At 32.5% G+C, this 21,420-nt stretch overlaps 1 protein-coding gene across 1 annotated transcript in view; it reads right to left on the minus strand.

Annotated features, from left to right (window-relative positions):
• Nucleotides 1-557: 557 nt before the first annotated feature.
• The window catches only part of LOC109098722 (serine/threonine-protein kinase PAK 1-like), a 49,546-nt gene continuing 28,683 nt past the window's right edge, over nucleotides 558-21,420 (minus strand). The window contains 15 exon segments of the mRNA XM_042744634.1: nucleotides 558-742; nucleotides 1,957-2,094; nucleotides 3,816-3,921; nucleotides 3,923-3,972; nucleotides 3,974-4,011; nucleotides 4,306-4,405; nucleotides 4,740-4,857; nucleotides 6,082-6,194; nucleotides 8,061-8,109; nucleotides 8,198-8,261; nucleotides 10,773-11,019; nucleotides 15,669-15,806; nucleotides 16,399-16,436; nucleotides 17,641-17,788; nucleotides 18,633-18,727. Of these exon segments, the coding sequence (XP_042600568.1) occupies nucleotides 656-742; nucleotides 1,957-2,094; nucleotides 3,816-3,921; nucleotides 3,923-3,972; nucleotides 3,974-4,011; nucleotides 4,306-4,405; nucleotides 4,740-4,857; nucleotides 6,082-6,194; nucleotides 8,061-8,109; nucleotides 8,198-8,261; nucleotides 10,773-11,019; nucleotides 15,669-15,806; nucleotides 16,399-16,436; nucleotides 17,641-17,788; nucleotides 18,633-18,727 (1,529 nt within the window). The 3' untranslated portion in view covers nucleotides 558-655.

Genomic DNA, 21,420 nt, shown 5'->3' on the forward strand with positions numbered 1-21,420 from the left:
ACGTGTCATCATGTCACAATCTCAGCTAATCTATGACCCGGCAAACACACACACACACACACACACACACACACACTCTCTCACACACAAACTTGTAAAATGAACAAAAACCCCAACAAATACAAACATGAAATCATCAATCATGTTCCCATGATTCCAACACGAAAGCAAAAGACAAAAAAAGCAACAGAAAAACTGAGAGTGAGACCCAGAGAGAGTCAGCCAGGGGGAAATCCCCCACAATGCTTTGGGCCTGACGCGCCGTGGCCATTTGTTTCCAGTGATGTCATCATTCAGAGCCTTTTCAGGGGCCACAGCGTGAGCGCAGACGCCCCTCGGACCCTAAAACAGCAGCACTAGAGGGCGAGGGGCGGCACATGAGAGAGAGAGAGAGAGAGAGAGAGAGAGAGAGAGAGAGAGAGAGAGATCGGAGAGAGGAGAGAGGAGAGAGAGAGAGACGGAGAGATGAGAGGAGAGGAGAGAGAGAGAGAGAAGAGAGAGAGAGAGGAGAGAGAGAGAGAGGAGAGAGAGAGGAGGGGGAGAGAGAGAGAGGGGAGCGGGGAGAGGAGGAGAAGAGGAGAGGGAGAGAGAGAGAGAGAGAGAGAGAGAGAGAGAGAGAGAGGGCTCTGGGGGTCGTCCCGTTGTCCTGGAGGGGCTAGCGGTTGTTTTTGGCCGCCTCTTTAGCTGCGATGATCAGCGGCGTGAGGCTGGACAGAGGCTTGGCCACTTTTAGGAACTGATGCTGCAGGGAGAAAGAGAGACGTCACTTCTGCTCACCGGAGCTGCATTTATTGCATCAACAATACAGTCAAATCAGAAAAATTATGAAATATTTTAACATTATTAAAATTTGAAGTTTTTTTACTTTAGTATATTGTAATGTAATTTATTTCTGTGATCAAAGCTGTATTTTCAGCATCATTACTCCAGTCTTCAGTGTCACATGATCTTCAGAAATCATTCTAATATACTGATTTGCTGCTCAAGAAACATTTCTGATTATTATCAGTGTTGAAAACAGCTTTATATTTTTGCGGAAACAATTCTACATTTTTAGGATTATTTGATAACTAGAAAGTTAAAAAGAACAAAATTTATTTGTATTTTTTATTTCAAACAGAAATATTTTTTATCAATTTAATGCAGCCTTACTGTTCATTCATTTCTTTCGTTCTTTTTTATAAACCTCTTTTAATGTAATGCATTAGTAAGTGCTTAATTACTGTAATTGAATTATGTTTTCCTGTAAAAAGCAAAGAAAGGATTACTGTTAATTTTTCTATAATTCCATTCCAGTTACTTCTGATGTAAATTGCATTAAATGCTGCAAAGAGCTACAGAACAATTCTACGTAAAACAACAGTAAATTTCACATCAAAATTTAACAGCTAATGTTAAATAATAAATAGGGCTAATAAATAATAATAAAAAATTAAAAGCCTTCCTAATTGACAAATAAAAGTTGTTTACTTAATTTTTATATTGCAATAATTTAACATTAAAATAAGTTATTTGAAATGCAATTTTAAATCTTTTCATGCGAAATCAATTGCATTTCCTAATCCATTTGCCACTCAAGTCTATTAATTTGTTAGTTTGAAAAATGATTTATGTGTTTTTAACGAACTGATAAATTATTGTTTCTAAGTCTCTAAAATTTTCTAAGTCACTTTTTACTGATATATACTGATCTATTCCAGGTTTATCATTGGTAACTAATATTAGATCCATAAACAAAAAAATGTTACTTGTTCCCAAGGCAACATTTCTCATTTGAATTTAGTTTAAACTAAGCTGAAATAAAAAAATGCATTAATTAAACATTGATACTGGAAGCTAATTTCTTTAGGTCTAGGAGGAAAAAACACACACACACACACACACACACACACACACTTACACACTCTAACACACACACACTAACACACACACTAACACACACACACACACACACACCTGTAAGAGCTCCTTGGCAGAGCCTCTCTTCTCCACGTCCATCTCCAGACAGCGGTTTAAGAAATCCCGAAACACAGACGAGAGTTTCTCTGGGTTCTGCAGCTCCGGCGTTCCGTTGGTGGCGATGAGATACAGAGCCTGGACAGCAGCAGGGGTTAAAGGTCACTCAGAAATCAGCATTAACTTCAGCATCAGTTCCTTTCATTTCAAAAATGCATGTAGATTCTACATCATGATCCAATGTAAATCTAAATAAAATCATCCAGAGGTTTCTGAAAATATATGAACAGGAACACTCTCATTGTTGATGCTATATCCAACCACTGCTTCAGTTTTGTTTGCCACAAATTAACCTCATGTCAATCATTTTATTAGCAAACGAATTAAGATAAAAGCCTTCAGAGCTGATGTAAGTCCAAATCAATGTTGTGTTCTGTCCTCCCACAAAGTATCAGTCGATGAACTCAATGCAGACGTTTTCATCGACTGACATCAAGAGAGCATCTGAAGCCACTCTGAGCATGTGAGGACTTATTAAAATAATTCAGTGATCTGAAATAAAGGATGGATCTCATCATCATAGTCTTGAGATCACAAGTGTATGTGAACCTGGTCTTATGCATTAGTCTCAAAAGTCCAATAATTGTAAGCAAACATGTGACATCCCTTTATCTACCTATTTTTTTATCTATTTTGTTGGTATCTACTCAGTATTAGACATTTATATTTATTTTATCTATATTTGTATTTATTTTTCATATATAACTTTGTATGTAATATTATTAAACAATTAATTCAGATCAGGAACAGATACATTATTTTAATATTATATACATTTAGATTGTTTTATTCCATTGTTAAAATTAGACTTTATTTAGATATACGTTTATCTATTTTTTTTTTTTTTATAAATCATTTTGTATGTAAAAAGCTACATTTTATTAAACAATCAATTCAAATCAGGAACAGATATGTTATTGAAATATTATAAACGTTTCCACTCTTTTAAATGCAATAAAGCAAATACAAAAAAAAGTTTTGTCCATAAGTATATTTCACCACTGACAGATTTTGAGATGATTTTTCTAGATTTTACAACTCTTTCTTTATTATTCTTGTACTAAAGGGGTTTCTAAATTGCATATGTTTATTAAAAACTTTTTTATTTCATATTATTGTTTTAAAACCTGTATTGTCTTAACACCTTATATTAGAATTTGTTTTTCAAGTGCAATTACTGCAAAAAACTGTTGTATCACCATGTTTTATTTTTATACATGGTACCATGGTAATACCACAGTTGTTGAAAACCCATAGTACTTTTATATATATATATATATATATATCTGTGTGACCCTGGACCACAAAACCAGTCATAAAGGTAAAAAAAAATGTAAATTGAGATTTATACGTCATCTAAATAAATAAGCTTTCGATTGATGTATGGTTTGTTAGGATCAGACAATATTTGTCTGAGATACAACTATTTGAAAATCTGGAATCTGAGGGAGCAAAAAAAAAAATCTAAATATTGAGAAAATCATCTTTAAAGGTTGTCTAAATGAAGTTTTTAGCAATGCATATTACTAATCAAAAAATTAAGTTTTGTTATATTTTACGGGTAGGAAATTTACAAAATATCTTCATGGAACATGATCTTTACTTAATATCCTAATGATTTTTGGCATAAAATAAAAATCAATAATTTTGACCCATACAATGTATTTTCGTCTATTGCTACAAATATACCCCAGAGACTTAAGACTGCTTTTGTGCTCCAGGGTCACATATAATGATCAAGTAACATGATATTACCAAGAAATAGGAACTGAGTGTGGCTTAGATGTCTTTATTCTCACCCTCAGAGGGTTTTCGTTGAGGTACGGCGGCTCGCCCTCGACCATCTCGATAGCCATGATGCCCAGGGACCAGATGTCCACTTTGGGCCGTTGGGCTTTGGGTGTCAACATCTGGGGGGATATAGTGCTGCGTCGTAACAATGGTGGTGCTCTTGTTGTTCTTTTGGAGTGATCTGAGCGCAGAAGCCGAAATCAGCTGACAGACAGACAGACAGACAGACAGACAGAGAGATGTTCAGACCGGCTGCTGTTGAATAAACTCAAAGCATAGCAGCAGATGCATAATCTGGACTCTCACTCCCTCTACCAATGAAAAACATAAAACCACTGAGAAGCCTTTGCACAAATGAAAACATCATAGTCATGCTTGCTTAAAATCCTTGTCAAAGCCAGGGATAAGAAATGCAATAATTTAAACAGCAGTTATTTAAAACCCAGAACAGCCCTAAATGTTTTGCAGCCTGAAACAAAAATTAGAAGACAAGCTCACTGAGTTTGACGGAGCCGTCCATCCCCAGCAGAATGTTGTCGCTCTTGATGTCTCTGTGAATGACTTGATTCGAGTGCAGAAACTCCAGCGCTTGGAGACACTGCATGGAGAAGAACAGCAGAGTTAATAAAGCAAATGAAAGCATGCATGCTTCAGCAGGGCCATGCACAGAGCCACTCCCCTCTTTGGGTATAATATGTAATAATGTAATAATAATATCCACAAAATAACAAAATACCCATATTCTTAGAATTAGAATGTCTAATCAAATTATTCAACCCAATCAGATCTAATAGTCTTTTTTTTTAATTAAGGAATGCTTTTGGCGAGTTGCCTATGCAGAGCGTTCCAAATCATTCACTTGTGAGGTTCTGTTTCACTTTCAGACTGTTTTAGGAGGCAGCAGGACAGGTTTGGAAGAGTTGCACACTCACTTCCCGACAGACGGCGGCGATCTGCGCTTCATCCATACACGTCTCCGTCACCACGTCTGTCAGGGAGCCTCCGGCCAGATACTCCATCACCACCCACAGCTCGTCCCCCACCAGGTAACTACGGCAACAAGAGCGCATCGTCAACACTCGCCGCATCGCTGAGTGATGCAGCAGCATCGCCGTGACAACAGAAACACTGGACGCTCCTGCTTTTATTAGTGCAGGTGTGGAGAAATTCCCCAGGGACACAGAGACGCATCAAAGCGGAACAGAGAAACGTCTGAGATGATGTCACCACAACAGCACTTGCTGGAATGATCTCCTCATCACGGAATTTTTATGACTTTTTTTTTTTTTTTTATTACAGATTCATATTCTGCTTTTTTTACATTATCTTTAGAAACTTTAGATCACATCACTTGTTTTTAAAGAAAATATATTTTTAATTATTAATTATTATTATTTTTATTTTTATTCATTAACATTTTAAATGTTTTCCTTTTCTTGACTTATGCATAGTCAAGCAGATTTTGGAAAATGAAATAAAAGAAAAAATTAGTTTAAAATAAAATATTTTTTATAATAAAATTTTATTTTATAAAAAAAAAAAAGTTACAGAATAAAAGCAAATAAAAAATATAATAAAAATCTAACAAAATATATAAAAAAAACATAACAGAAGCTATAAAAATAATAGAAAATTATATATATATATAATAAAACTAAACGTAAATATAACAAAAAACAAAAACAAATCCAAAAGAAAACAAATTTAAAAATATAATAAAAATATAACAAAAAATATATTAAAAAACTAAGAAAGAACACAACAGAAGCTATAAAAATAATAGAAAATAATATATATAATAAAACTAAACGTAAATATAATAAAAAACAAACAAATCAAAAATAAAAGAAAATGTAAAATAATGTAAAAGAAAAAAGAAAATGGAAAAAAGAGGAAAATGTGACAAGAAATAAAAATAAAAGAGAATAACAAAAAATAAAATATCAAATACTAAATGGAAATATATATATATATATATATATAAATAATATATATATATATATATATATATATATATATTACTATATATATATATAAAACATCAAATACTAAATGGAAATATATATATATATATATATATAAATAAGAAAATTACTTTGAAAAAAGTAAAGTTAAGATGTGAAGTTATGAGTATCTCTTTTTATTTTAAAAATTAAATGAATTTTTTAAATTAAATGAATTTTTTATACGTATAAAAATAATTAAAATGAAATATTTTTACGGGCAAATAAGACTAAATACTGATTAGGAAAACGCTTAATCTAATGAACTGACCTGTCCAGGTAATTGACGATGTTGGGGTTCTTGTTTTCCCTCATGACTAAGATCTCGTTGATGATCAGCTCTTTCTTGGGCTGCTGCTGTAGGTTCATCTGTTTGATGGCCACCTGAGAGACGAAACATCAGAAGAAAAGCTTTCAGACACACTTGACCATGAATCAGAGAGTTTCTGGTTCCATTAACATGAGTGAAGATCGGCTTTGAGATTAGCTGTGTGTGTGTGTGTGTGTGTGTGTGTGTGTGTGTAGGTTCAGCTCTGAGGAATGTCATCAGATCAATATCACATGCCGTTTCCCTCCTGCATCCCCTGATTCACTGCCATCGATCAGGAGAATGTCGAAGTCTCTGTCAGAGACACGTTATTGATGACGAGAAGATGCTGAAAAGACCGTCCATATCTCCAGTTCTCCAAAAGGACACATATTTGCCATGCATGTTTCAGAAAATGTGCAAAATATAATAGCGAAAGTTATTAAAGAAGGTGTTTGGGTGTTAAGGACATTGCTACACGGTTGCTAGGGTGTCCAAAACAGTTGCTAGGTGGTGTCTTACAGGATAAAGGGTTAACTGGACTGCCTTACAATGGTGCATGCAAGTTTGAAAATTATATGTGAAGCATAATATATAATGATATATGTTTGTAGTAGTAGTAAATAATTTTATGCTGTTTTTATTTTATTTTATTGCAGTATGGAAATAAACTTGAAGTAAACTTAAGTCAAAATCGTATTACTTAACTGATTAATAAAAATAATAGTGTTGCATGTCTTATTAGTGATGTTAGGCAAGTATTGACCTCCTGATTTTCCATTTTAAGCATTATATTTGATGAACAAATATCATTTAATGGGCGTAATATGTCATGCCTGTGCTAATGTTGCTTTAACATCTATAAGCAAACATAATAAATGTAATAAAATGTATAAAATGTAATTAAATTTGATATTTTAAAGTAAAAAAAACAGTAAATTATTATATTATAGTTTTATTTGTATTATATTTTATTTCTGAATTTCATTTTATATTTTATTCTATTTTAAATGTTATTTCATTTTGTTCAATTTTATATATATATATATATATATATATATATACACACACACACACACACACACACACACACACACACACACACACACAATTGTTAAAAAATTATTAGATGTGTTTTATTTTATATTTTATTTAATTTAAATATATATAACATTATTATTTCTAGTATTTTATTGAATTTGGAACTAAACTTGAAGTCAACTTAATTCAAAAAATATTCTCAAAATATATTCTCTTATTATTTTACACAATAACATCTATAAGCAAATGTAATAAATGTAATGAAATTTACCAAATGTAATTAAATTTGATATTTTAAAGTAAAAAAACAAATTATTATATTATAGTTTTATTTGCATTATATTTTATCTCTGAATTTCATTTTATATTTTATTCTATTTTATTTTAAATGTTATTTCAGTTCGTTCAATTTTATATATACATACATACATACATACATACATACATACATATATATATATATATATATACACACAAACAATTATTAAAAAATGATTAGATGTGTTTTATTTTATATTTAATTTAATTTAAATATAACATTATTATTTCTAGTATTTTATTGCATTTGGAACTAAACTTAATTAAAAAAATTTTCTTTAAATATATTCTCTTATTATTTTACCCAATAAATAGTTGAAATCATTAGTTCACTGGTCAATAATAATAATAGTGATGGTTGCCTTATTAATAGTGCTTGGTAAATATTCATTCCAAGCATTATATTTGTTGCACACACATGATTTAACATGCATTATGTCATGCAGGTGCTGAATGTTGCTTTAACATCCTTGAAGAAATGTTATAGTGTCACAGTGCACACTCTTCCTGAAGAAAACGCTCATCTAGGTGACGTACGTGTGGGAAACATTGAGAAACGTTCCCGGCTGGCACCAGAGTCTCACCTCTTGTCCTGTGGCGATGTCTATGGCTGTGTAGACTGTTCCAGACGCCCTGATGAGGGAAGAAAATGAAGGGGAGGAATGTTTCAAGATTTTTTGGGATTTGGCATTAATAAATAGACGTCCATCATTAATCTCACCCCTGGCCAATCTTCTCAAATCGCGTGTACTTCTTCTTCGGGTCGCCCACGCTGACTATACTTCCTGTGGAGTGAAGGTCACGTTATTTTAAGAGGTAAGAAACACTACAAAACATGAAAACTTAGACACAGGCAGACAAAAAGCCAGCTGTTTTAAAGACAAAAAAGAAGAATGAAAATGTAGTGTTTCAAGGTTTGTGAAAGAGCTGCACAACTAATTAATTTATAATCAATACACTGATATGAGCTTCTGCAATGGAGGTGTTGAATTAAAAAAGAAATCTGATAAAATAAAAGCTCAAGGATTAAGCAGACTGCCTTAATGGTACATGCAAAATAAAAAATAAATAAAAAAATACATGAAATAACAAGTAAATGAATAAATAAATGTTGTGATTATACTGTAAAAAACTTTGATTATTAAGAATAAAAATAGAAGAAATTTTTGGTCTTTCTACATCAAAAATGTTCAATTTAATTCAATGCGTTACTTTTGTAATTTATTGTAAAAATGTAATAGCAATTACAGAGTAAAAAAAAATTCAGTGTGGTAATAGAAAGTAATTTTATTTTTTGTATTTTTTATTGCAATGAGAAATATAAACGTAATTTAAAAAATTTATATTACGTTTTTAATAAAAATATATTTTAGCAAATATATTTTTTTTCATTTAAGCACTATATTTAAAAAAAAAATACAAGTTTATATTTTACAGGTAAACTAAACAGTATTACTACAATAATATTATATGTTGCTTTTATTTAATTTTATATTGATTTAATTTTATTATTTAATTTTTATTTTATATTTTAAAGTATCTGTGTTCCAAATGTGTGTGAAATATCCATCAGCTCTGCTCACACTGCCAGTGGTCTCTGTTGCTTGTGTTTTGCTGGAAATCACAACAGGCATGGCTTGCTAGTTCTTTTCAAATGTTTTGTTCTTTTAGTCTATTATTATGCTTTTGTTAAATATATATCATGTTGCGGTTTGAAATGGATGCAAATACTTGTGAGTGTAATATGATTTTTGCCAAACCAAGCAGCTGGAGATTGTGAGGAATAACTGGATCGTTCCTCTCACAGTGGTCACATATAAGAAGAGAGATGCGCAGCTGTAAGATTCGATCTTCTCAGTTACTCAACCAGTCCAGACTCCAGTACTACACATGCAAACGATCGTTTCCAGTCAAAACATGTTGGGCAATGAAAGAGAAAGAGAGAGGGAGGGAGAAAAAGGCCTCTAAACCTTTAGGAAAAGACAGATTTACAGGCAGTGAGGTAACGGAGGCTGGGAAACACAGAAAGGAAGGAGGCCAGGGTCTTAAATTCAGGGAAAGACAGAAACATCTTCATTTTGACCTGTAACCCAGCAACTATTGATGAACGGACGTTTTAAATGGAGGACGACAAATCTTTGGCCGAGAGGGGCCTGAGGGGACAGAGACACACTGGATGACTGCAGCAGCATCCCGTTCTTACCAGCAGAGGGCGACCTGAGCACGTCTGGAGCGCATGGGGTTTTTAATAAGATACAGGTTCTTAGAAAGGCATGCATCTCTGCAGCAGCTCAAACTAAATGACTGACAATCATTTCATGCTAAACAATAACAATGCATGTAAAATAAAACAATAATGACAATAAAATAAGCACTGCATGAGCGAGACAGTCAAGAGATACAAGCAGGTTTGAGTTTCTCCATAAAATAAACATCATACATATTTGATATGTCAGGAATAATGTGCAGTCAGCCGGTCAGTAACATAAAATAAACCCTGACGGGGTGATCTGGGGTTTATTTAGCAATAATGTTTTATCATTATCCTGCTCATTACAGGGCTACTTACTAAATAAATAAATCATTTGACATGAAATATTGATTTGTATGTAAATTATTATATCACATGGGGAGAAAAAGAGACCTGAAGAGAGACATGAAACTAGCACAGCCATGCCTCGGATGGGTTAAATAAATATACTCTAAATGTAATATAAATGGATGATTAATACACATGTATTATGGTCACTTTAAGATACACTAATCAAAACATTGGGTTTGGGTTGAAGTCTCTTGTAATGAAGTGTTTTATTTATTTGATTTTGCATTTATTTGATTAAAAATGATTAGGAAAAATTTAGTAAAAAAGTGATATTATAAATTAAAATATGTATTATGTATGTAATTTATTTCTGTGATGCGCAGCTGTATTTTCAGCATCATTACTCCAGTCTTCAGTGTCACATGATCTTCAGAAATCATTCTAATATGCTGATTTGCTGCTCAAGAAACATTTCTGATTATTATCAGTGTTGAAAACAATTGTTCTGCTTCATATTTTATTTTTCAGGATTCTTTGATGAATAGAAAGTTCAAAAGAACAGAATTTATTTGAAACAGAAATCTTCTCTAACATTATAAATGTCTGTACTGGTTCCTTTGATCAATTAATGCATCTATGCTGAATAAAAGTATAATTTTTTTATGATAAAAATAAATCTTACCGACCCCCAAATTTTGAACGGTACTGTACAAACACAAAGAAGACTTTGAAGGTTTGAGGTGTGGACACTTACGCAGTTTCTCGAGTATCTCCTCGTCGGTCATCTTCTTCTTGCGTGTTTTGTCGGTGTTTTGTGGGGTGGAGGGTGGAGGGGTGTTGGTGTTGGTGTTAGTGTTGGTGGTGCTGGCTGTGGCGGAGGTGGTGGAGGGTGTCGGGGTCGGACTGCCGCTGTCAGCAGCCATGTTAGTGATTGGCGACGTAGCGGCGTCTTTAGTGGAGAGCGGACGAGGAAGAGGGTCAATAACGGAGCGCGTGTAGATCTGTGGGGTGGAGACACGTCTTATATTAGCAGCGGACGAAATAAAAGTATATTTAATACATAAAATGAAATGAAATAAATTCAAACGCAAAGTAAAATAAAATCAATAGATTAAATAAATTTAGATTAAATGAATTAAAAAGAGTGAAATAAAATAAAAAATAAATTTAATGAAAAAAAATTAAAATAAATATTTAATATAAAACTATATTTAGAAAATAAAAACATTAAGGAAATTAATATATAATCAAATTATAGAATAAAATATATTTAATAAAAAGAGTTAAATAAAATAAAAAATAAAAGTAGAAAATTAAAACATTATATAAACTTTAATTGGGTAAAATAAAAAATACATATGCATATGCATACACACACACCGTATAGATAGATAGATAGATAGATAGATAGATAGATAGATAGATAGATAGATGGACAGATAGACAGACAGACAGACAGACAAACATTAAACAAATAAATTACATATATAAAATAAAATAGTTTCCAGTCCAGATGATAAACCACTAGGACACACAGTATCAGACCACATGGGGTCCAAACGGAGCGATGGATGATTCCCAAGACACTGTGGGAAAGGACAGGCCGGCTGGTACCCACAGACACAATAAAACACAGATTCCAGCACAGCTTGGTCTGAAGTGACTCAAGTGAATATAAGACCTTCACAAGCTGAACAAAACCCTCAAGATTTCTGCTCTCTGGAGCCTCTGCGCTTAATCTGCTCCAACAGAACCAGATCGCTGTGACGCGTATTAAATTTCCTGCTCTTTTCTCTTTTCAGCTGGGGTTGGGCTTGTGTTCTTTAATTCATTCTTGAGACAAAATACAGAGCATAAACAAGCAGCCAAAGAGCTGAAGTGTGCAGTCAGATGTTGATTCACTACAGTGACACCATGGAAACTGTGTACAGCTGCGTCCGTCCTGACACTCGCTCCGAGCCGCCAGGATCAGCATCACACACATTCACAGAGAGAGCAGCTCTTTACTGTTAACCTCAGAACAAACACCAGCTTTGTGTGCTAAGGGTTAATAAAACACCAGTACAATATCAACTAAGTGATATCTTCACCACAACATTAAGACCTAAATAAAAATACATTTGTCTGAAGTTTTTTTTTTTTTGTTTTAACTGAGACAAACCTTATTTTTAACCAGTGTTAAAATTTGTTAAAACTGTTTTGTTAGTTGAAACAAAGCTGAAATAAAATAAAATAAAGTAAAATAAAATAAAATAAAATAAAATAAAATAAAATAATGAGTAAAACAAAAAATTAAAAATCTTAAATGAAAATTAGAAATGCTGCCTTGTCAACTAAACTAAAAAATAAAATAGGAGTCAAACTAAAAAAAAAAAAAAAAGTCAACTGCATGGCAATTCACATTAATTAAATTAAAAACTGTAATAAAATTAAAAAAAATATGAGGTGTAACACTAAGATGAAAAACATAAAACACACATACATACACATATACATGTGTTTACACACACACACACACATATATATTAGGGCTGCAACTAACGATTATTTTGATAATCGATTAGTTGGCCGATTATTTTTTCCAATTAATCGGATCAAAAAAATTAGTTTTTCTTTATTTTAATTTTATTGACAAAAACACACTATTCCACATTCTGCCCAATGTCCTTCAAACACATGTGCCACCTGAATGCTTTGAAAACATACAGTGCTTAACATTTTATTAGTCCACCTGCCATAATAAAGAGAAAACAAATATTTTAGGAATCTGTCAAAAAATTGTTTAATTCCATGTTATTGTCATTTATTGGGCAAATAACAAACCGAAACAACTAAAGAGTATTTATTCAAATAATAACAAAAATGGCCTCCTTTGCCTCTGATAACAGCTCGCATGCTTGCTGGCATTGTTTATGTACTTTTTGACTAATTGGGTATCTGAATAAAAAAAAACACTATAAAGCACCTGACTATTTTTTTCTGCCTTTCTTTCACAGATAAAACAAACAAACAAGTGGCTGGGTTTCAACGAGCTGCCACAAGATAACGTTTCCAGATATGATTTTCTTCTATTTGTAGTGTGAGGGCTTACAGTTTAATGCAGACCACTGCATTATACATATATACATATATACACACACACACATAAATATATATAATGACAAAAGCACATGACAAAATTAAAACAAATTTAAATTAAACCGTAAACGGATGAAAGCTACTTCAAAATAGTATTCCAAATAGTAATAATAACTATAAATAATAATGAAGTGGTATATACTGTAAATAATACTAAAATAACAATGTTTCTAACATTCAAAATGAAGTCCTCACATTGTAATTTGTTCTGCTTGGAAAGAATAATCAAAAAAAAAAAAAAGAAAAAAGTCCTTCAGGGATTAAATTTTTGATTAAATAATAAAGTCGCAAAACATATTTGCGCATTAAGCCACACTCAAACATTCCAGAGTTTTTTCTCTACTTTTCTCAGAACCAAGATTATTGTTCTATATTTTTTCAGTGACTTATGTTCTGAGGGAAATTTTCAATATTTATCCTGTGTTTTCCCTTTCATATTTTATTCGAATTTTTGCATTTTTTAGTAAACACTGTAGCATGAGCTCAAAGTTCACAGACATGCCCTACAAGCCTCCTGTGTCCACTATAGCCGTAAAAAGCTCTCATGCATGTGTGTGTGTGTGTGTGTGTGTGTGTGTGTGTGTGTGTGTGTGTGTGTGTGTGTGTGTGTGAACACATTACAGGACATCATTCATCTCCTCTGACCTAATGAGTGTGAAACCCCTTCACATCAAAACCACACATGAATGAGTGCTGATGGAGCATCTTTAATCATCCGGGCGCCTCGAAGCCCACCAGGCCTGATCCGGTGATCTCCAGACAGAGTAAGGGAAACACACACACATACACACACACACACTCCTGCAATAAAGCTCCAGTCACCTACCCGCCGCTCTGAACACATGCATATTTATTCGGTAATTACAGGTTAGCTTGGAGGCGTCTAGAGTCAGAAAACTCATTATTCCAGACTACAGACTGGACTGTCACGCATCTGCATCTGCGAGCCAACACCCACAACACTGAAACACCCCACCACTGCCTGTCTAACCAACCAACCACAATAACCTACTAACTACCCCACAACCACTCAGAGCACCTTAACAATGCCCTCAGAAACACTTAAAATAATCTAGCAACCACCTAGAAACCAACAACCACTACCTGTCTGTCTAGTAACCAACCAAAATAACCTACTAACTACCTAGCAACCAATCAGAATACATAAGTGTCACCATAGAAAACACTAAAAACACCTTAGCAACTGCCTGTCTGTCTATCTAGCAACCAATCGCAATAATCTACTAACCAGGATTATTATCGTTAATTCAAACTAAATCTATTTTAAAAAATATTTTGCTAATTGAAATACAGCTGAAATAAAATAAAACAAATATTAGATAAAAAAAAAATAATACATAACTAAATAAATAAATAAATAAATAAATGTTGGCTTGAAATATGTTTCAGTCGAAGAGTGGAAATAAAATAAAAAACTGAAACAAAAAATTTTATTTAAAAAAATTTAATAAAAATAAATGTATTTAAATAAAAGCAAATTCAAAATATTATTAAAAACTATACTAGAGTACAAATAATACTAAAATAAACTGCTACTAACCACCTCACAATCACACTCAGTACACATTAGCAACTGCCTAGCAACCACTTAGAATAAAAAAAAAAACGAATAAAAATACACAAAGCACATAATATTAGTAAAAAAAATTTTTTTATAATAAATTAAAAAAAAATAATTATAACTGAAAATAAAACATTTAAGTTGAAGTACTAAAATTACTAACTGGAAATAAATAAAAACTTAAATTTAACTAAAACTGAAAATGAAAAAAATAAATCTATATACGGTAGTAATATTGAAAAAAAAAATACTAAAAATTAAGCTAAAACTGAAAATCTAGAAATATAACAAATTCAAAATATTAATAACCTAGCAACCTTGCAAAACACCTTAGCAACTACCCAAACATAAGGCCTAAATAAACATAACTCAATTTTTTACATTTCCCGTAAGCATTTAAGGCAACATCTCAAAGCGAGTATTTGCATTTTATTTTACACCCATTATTATTTTTATTATTATTTGCACTTTTCTTTTTACTTATTATTTTACTTTTCCATTTCTTGACAATATGAAAGTATAATTTTGTCATGCCTATAAAGCACATTGAACTCAATCAGAGTTATATTTCTTAAACTTAAACCAATTGAAATTAGAACTGTTGCCTTGGCAACTAAGTGCAATAAGTTTAAGTTACCGCACTAAAATTACTGGAAATAAACTTAAAAATCTAAAACGAAAAAAAATCTAAAAACGAAATAAAAAAATAAAACTATACAGTTATATTTAAAAACATAAATTTACTAAAAAAATTACACTAAAATGAAAAATATAAAAATAAAAGGCAATTAAAAAAATTATTATAAATAATTATTTAAAAAATAAATAATTATAAAAAAAACTATACCAGCATTTAAAAATATATACACCCTGGAAGACAGTTAAAAAACCTTAACAACTGCTCACTGTCCCATATAAGTGAATACTCACAGATTTGGTGTGTTCGGGACGGGGTGCGATGATTGGTGGAGGCGTGGCTTCATCCTCATCCTCATCCTCATCTTCATCCTCATCCTCATCCTCGGAGACGGTGGCCACGGCGGGGGTCTCGGAAACGGCCTTGGAGTTCTGCGGAGCGTGAAACAAGCCGAGCAGGAAGTGAGGCTGACCGACTGACATCACAACACGGGTGCAAAACAAACCCAACGTCAACATGGCAACCGCACTCAACCCTCACCAGCTGACCCGATACACCCCAATTAAAACTTCACTCCCCATCCCGCTGCACATCTAACCTGATTCGGTCTGAGCTACGGATACGGCACGACTCAGCAGGAGAATTGGATGAAAAAGATGCTGATTCACAGTGCAGAGAGAGAGAGAGAGAGAGAGAGAGAGAGAGAGAGAGAGAGAGAGAGATGAACCCACTGGCACTGCCTGGAGTGGCTGGCATCACTTCTGTCCTTCTGTTGAGTGGGCAGCTCGTACTGGACTCTGTCACCTTGTTGTTCACTGTGCACCCGGCCCCCACCCCAATTTTAGCTCTCGGTTCCCTCCTCTCTTTCGCACTTCCCCCCCAGCACACTTCCTCCCGTCCTATCCTCTGTCAATCTGTCGCGTGAGCCGAGAGGACATTTGTTCACATTCCCCTCCTGACCTCAACGCTTCTCTGCGTGTCACAGATAAAACTGGAAAACAGTCAGACATCACAATGACTCACCACTGCGTTGGAAGAGCTGTAGTTATCTGCACTTTTATCTGAAATTAAAAACAGACAAATGAGAAATGAGAAAGAGACACAGTAGAACTAATATACAGACACCACCTTACAGATATTACTTTTTTAACTGCTGGTTTATAAAAGATAATGAGAAATGATTAAGGGTATTAGTTTTTTTAATGTTGGTTTATAAAATTTAAGATTAATATATATCTATATATATATCTGTGTGTGTATATATATATATATATATATTATATATCTATATATATATCCTATAATATATATATATATATATTATATTTAATCTGTGTGTGTATATATCTATATATATATGATATATATATATCTATATATATAATATATTATATATATAAAATCCAATATGAGATGCATGCACAGGCCCTAAAAATTAAATAATTATCTGACACACAAGTATTTTTTAACTGCTGGTTTATAAAAGATAAAACTATTGTCCTGTGTAAAATGTGCATTAAAAAAAATCATTCTTATGGAAATTGTAACACAAAATTTATTTAAGCTTAGTTTTCTGAAAGTTTTACAGAGTCATTCGTTTTTAATTTTGATAAAAAAAAAAACTTCAAATCAAAAAGATTAAAAACATTAAATGTTATTATCCATTGAGATGCTATTTTATAAATATATGAGGATAAATATAAATAAATAAATAAAAATATAAATAATTTTATATAAAATATAATATATAAAATACATAATATATAAAATAAACTTTTGAGGTTTAATAGATATATATATATATATATATATATATATATATATATATATATTAGTGCCGTCAAATAATTAATGGCGAATAATCGCATCCAAAATAAAAGTTTGTTTACATAATAAATATACAGAGTACACATATATTATGTATATATGAATACACACACATGCATGTATATATTCAAGACAAATTTTATGTTTATATATTTAATATATTTATATATAATATAAATTATATGAATATAAAATTTATAAATATAATTTTTTTTTGATAAATACATATAAATATTTTTTTTCTAAATATATACTGTATGTGTATATATATATATATATATATATTTTTTTTTTGTGAGTGTATATATTCATACTATATAAACAAATCGTCTATATATTTTTTATTACATATATTTTTCATTTTTTCCATCTTATTTTTCACACACATACATACACATCGACACAGCTATAGCTTTAACATGGAAGTGAGTGTCACACCTGTAAAGCTCATGTATTTCTGGCTGTTGGTGGTTTCTTTAGAGTCGTAGAATTTAAGCACATCCAGAACGACCTGAGGATTCTTCTTCTGCTCGAGTTTAGTGATGTTGGACGTCTGGAGTAACCGTGCCCACTGCTCAGGCATGCCCTACATAGAGAGCCACAACAAGCAGCACTGAAGACGGTGTAAATCACGGTAAACAGTCTGCACCGTCACCCAGAACTATGACACTCACAATGCGGCTTTCTCAAGCAAGCCTGTGCTAAAAGCAATGGTAAACCTGACAGACAGATTAATATGGTCTCACTGTGATCAGTTTGAGTGTGTTGCCGGACCACCGGCATCAGTTTAAGGTCTCATGGACTAAAGTAATTTGAGCATCTCTGCTGGCATGGTTCTGACCCACCGGCTCTCATTAACACTCATTACACAAACTGAACTCAACTCAGTGTCACACGCAGGAAACGTACGGCTGATTTAGGGGTCAGGAAAAGAGCGCAGCTCATTTAATATCTTATCAAATGTAATAAACCAGATGTAAAGAGGAAGACAGACCTGGACCCGGGGGTTAATGCTGCGAGTCTGAACTGCTGGAGGTTCATTTTCTATATTTGGGTTGCTGATGTCAAACGGGTGTTAGTCTATAAATGAACATCTTTAGCCATTTTTCTTTCCGTTTGTCCTTTTTTTTAACTTGCTTTCTTTAGCATTTTCCTTTTATAATCAGAGTTCATTCACTTTACAGGTTAAGTGCAGAATAAAAGTGAATTTTACATTTAGATTTGGCCATAATTTGTTGTCTTTTCCTAGACAAAAAGTCAATATTTTGTTCCCAGTGGTTAGATAACTGGATACTAGATCAAATGTGGAGTCACAAAAAGAGAGTCTAATAATATATGCGTATTTAATAATGTCCGAATGTATGAATAAAGATGTTTTCAACACAGAGCATGTGGGAAACCTTCAGGAAAAGATCTTTGCTCAGACTTACAGTGAACTCTCCAGTGACGGCGTCAAAGCCAACATGGATAGTGTGCTCAAAGTCTGACGGCAGAGAGATCTCTGGACGCTCCTTCTTCTTATTGGCTGAAGACGAGGATGGGGGCGGAGACAAAAGAAGAGAGTGAAAGAAGAGAATAACAGTTAAGAGATGTTTCAACTAGATTATTCAAACATTTAGCGTAAAACATGTTTTTCATTTAGTCTCTTTAATAGACAGATACAGTTCAGAATAACGAGGAATCATTGTATAAATATAATTTTTCAATTATATTATAATAAATTAAAATGTTAACTAGATTTAAAAGTTTGTCAAGACAAACTTTAATGTTGGCTTTAGAAAGCCTGACTAGCAAGTTTGAAGAAACATGAAGCTTTTCAGTTTGAAGTATTCTGAAGTAGTTTATAGCTTAAAGTTTGAAGGTTTTGAAGACCATTCAGAAAACATACAGACAGATGATTGTAGCATGCATGTTTAAGCATGTTGCTAACATGTTTTAACATTGTTATCATGATTTAAAACAAGCCAGCATGTTTTAACATGTTGCTAACATGTTTTAGAACATCATAAATGTTTCAACATGTTAGTAGACTGTTTTAACACATTGTTAGTATGATTTAATACATTACTAACATGTTTTAACACTTTGCTAGCATGTTTTAACATGTTGCTAGCATGTTTTAGAACATTGCTAACATGCTAGTAACATGTTTTAACATTGTCATGATTGAACATAGCCAGCATGTTTTAACATGTTTTAGAACATCATGTTTTAACATGTCAGTAGCCTGTTTTAAACCATTGTTAGCATGAGTTAATACATTACTTACGTTTTAACATGATGCTAGCATGTTTTAATATTTTGCTAACATGTTTCAGAGCATTGCTAGCATGTTTTAACATGCTGCTATAGCGTGTTTCAATATCATGTTTTATCACTTTGCTAACATTTTTTAACATGTTGCTAACATGTTTTTAGAACATCTCTAACATTTTGACCTGTTGCTAGCATGTTTTAGAACATTGTTAACATGCTAGTAGCCTGTTTTAACACACTGTTAGCATGATTTAATACATTACTAACATGTTTTAACACTTTGCTAGCATGTTTTAACATGTTGTTAACATGTTTTAGAACATCTCTAACATTTTAACATGTTGCTAGCATGTTTTAGAACATTGCTAACATGCTAGTAACATGTTTTAACATTGTTATCATGATTGAACACATAGCCAGCATGTTTTAACATGTTGCATACGTTTTAACACATCGTAAATGTTTTAACATGTTAGTAGCCTATTTTAACACATTGTTAACATTACTAACATGTTTTAACATGATGCTAGCATTTTTTTAATATTTTGCTAACACGTTTCAGAGCATTGCTAGCATGTTTCAATATTATCAAGTTTTAACACTTTGCTAGCATGTTTTAACATGTTGCTAACATGTTTTTAGAATATCTCTAACATTTTAACATATTGCAAGCATGTTTTAGAATATTGCTTTTGTTTTAGTGGTAGGTTTTCCAGTTTTATTGCTTTGATGGCATTTAATACATTTATTACATTTTTTAATACTAACATGTTTTAATACTTTTCTAACGTTTAGAATATCTATCTTTTGTTTTGTTGTTTTCATGTTTTAGAACATTGTTAACATGCTAGTAGCCTGTTTTAACACACTGTTAACATGATTTAATACATTACTAACATGTTTTCACATTTTGCTAACAGGTTTCAGAACATTGCTAGCATGTTTTAACATGGTGATAGCATGTTTTAGCACTTGTTAACAGTTTTGCTGGCATGTTTAGCATGCTGCTTGTATGTTAGTAGCATTTTGTAGGCTAATTACTTTAGCAAACAGATATAGAGAAATATATTCATTTTTACATATTTATAATTGTAATTTTTTATCTATCTATCTATCTATCTATCTATCTATCTGAAATATTTCCATAAAACATCACACCAATCCCTATTTTTTTTTTTTTATATATATATATATATATATATATATATATCTTATTTTAGTGCATATAATTATCACTAACACTATTGTCTGCCATTTTAAGCTCATAGGTTTTTTGGACCAGTGCTGATCTTCATAAAGTCATCATTACAATATAAACGCCGTCTGGCATGTGTTATGCTCTGCTCCAGTTCCTGTGTGTCACTCATGTGTGCGGATGCTGCTAATGCCTGTTATAAACGTCCTCATCTACTCTGTGCTGAAGCCAGGCAGGGTCTTTAATATTAACGATGTGTTAACGGGCTGGTAATTAACACAAAACAGGCCTGCAGAAAGACGAGCTGCTCAGAACGCACGAGTGAGACGAACTCTTGACACAGAGACACGAGCGGACACACAGGTGTTTAGAGACGTGTGTTATACACTGAGGAAGTGTGGGAATCTGCTGCCACAAATCTTTTGGTACTTCACGATTCGATTCATATCTACTCTTGGGGTCGCATTTCGTTTAAAAACTGTTTCACAATTTTTCGATTTCTGATCACGATTCACGATTCTTTTATCAAATATTTTTGTGCACACTTGACAGCAAATGCACCAGTATTTTGACACAAAAACACACCAGTCTATAGTATGGTTAGCCCTGACTCCAGACAGCAGTGTTTCCTATTAACTTCCTAATAAATAAAACATATTTTACACTTCCAATTAAGGATGTGCCAGAATCTGAATAACGTGTTCGGAAAGGAAATGGCATGTACCACGGAACTCCTAAAGGGAATAAACACAAGATGGGAGGAATAT

The sequence above is a fragment of the Cyprinus carpio genome, chromosome B18 (genome assembly GCF_018340385.1).
Source record: "Cyprinus carpio isolate SPL01 chromosome B18, ASM1834038v1, whole genome shotgun sequence".
Taxonomy (NCBI): domain Eukaryota; kingdom Metazoa; phylum Chordata; class Actinopteri; order Cypriniformes; family Cyprinidae; genus Cyprinus; species Cyprinus carpio.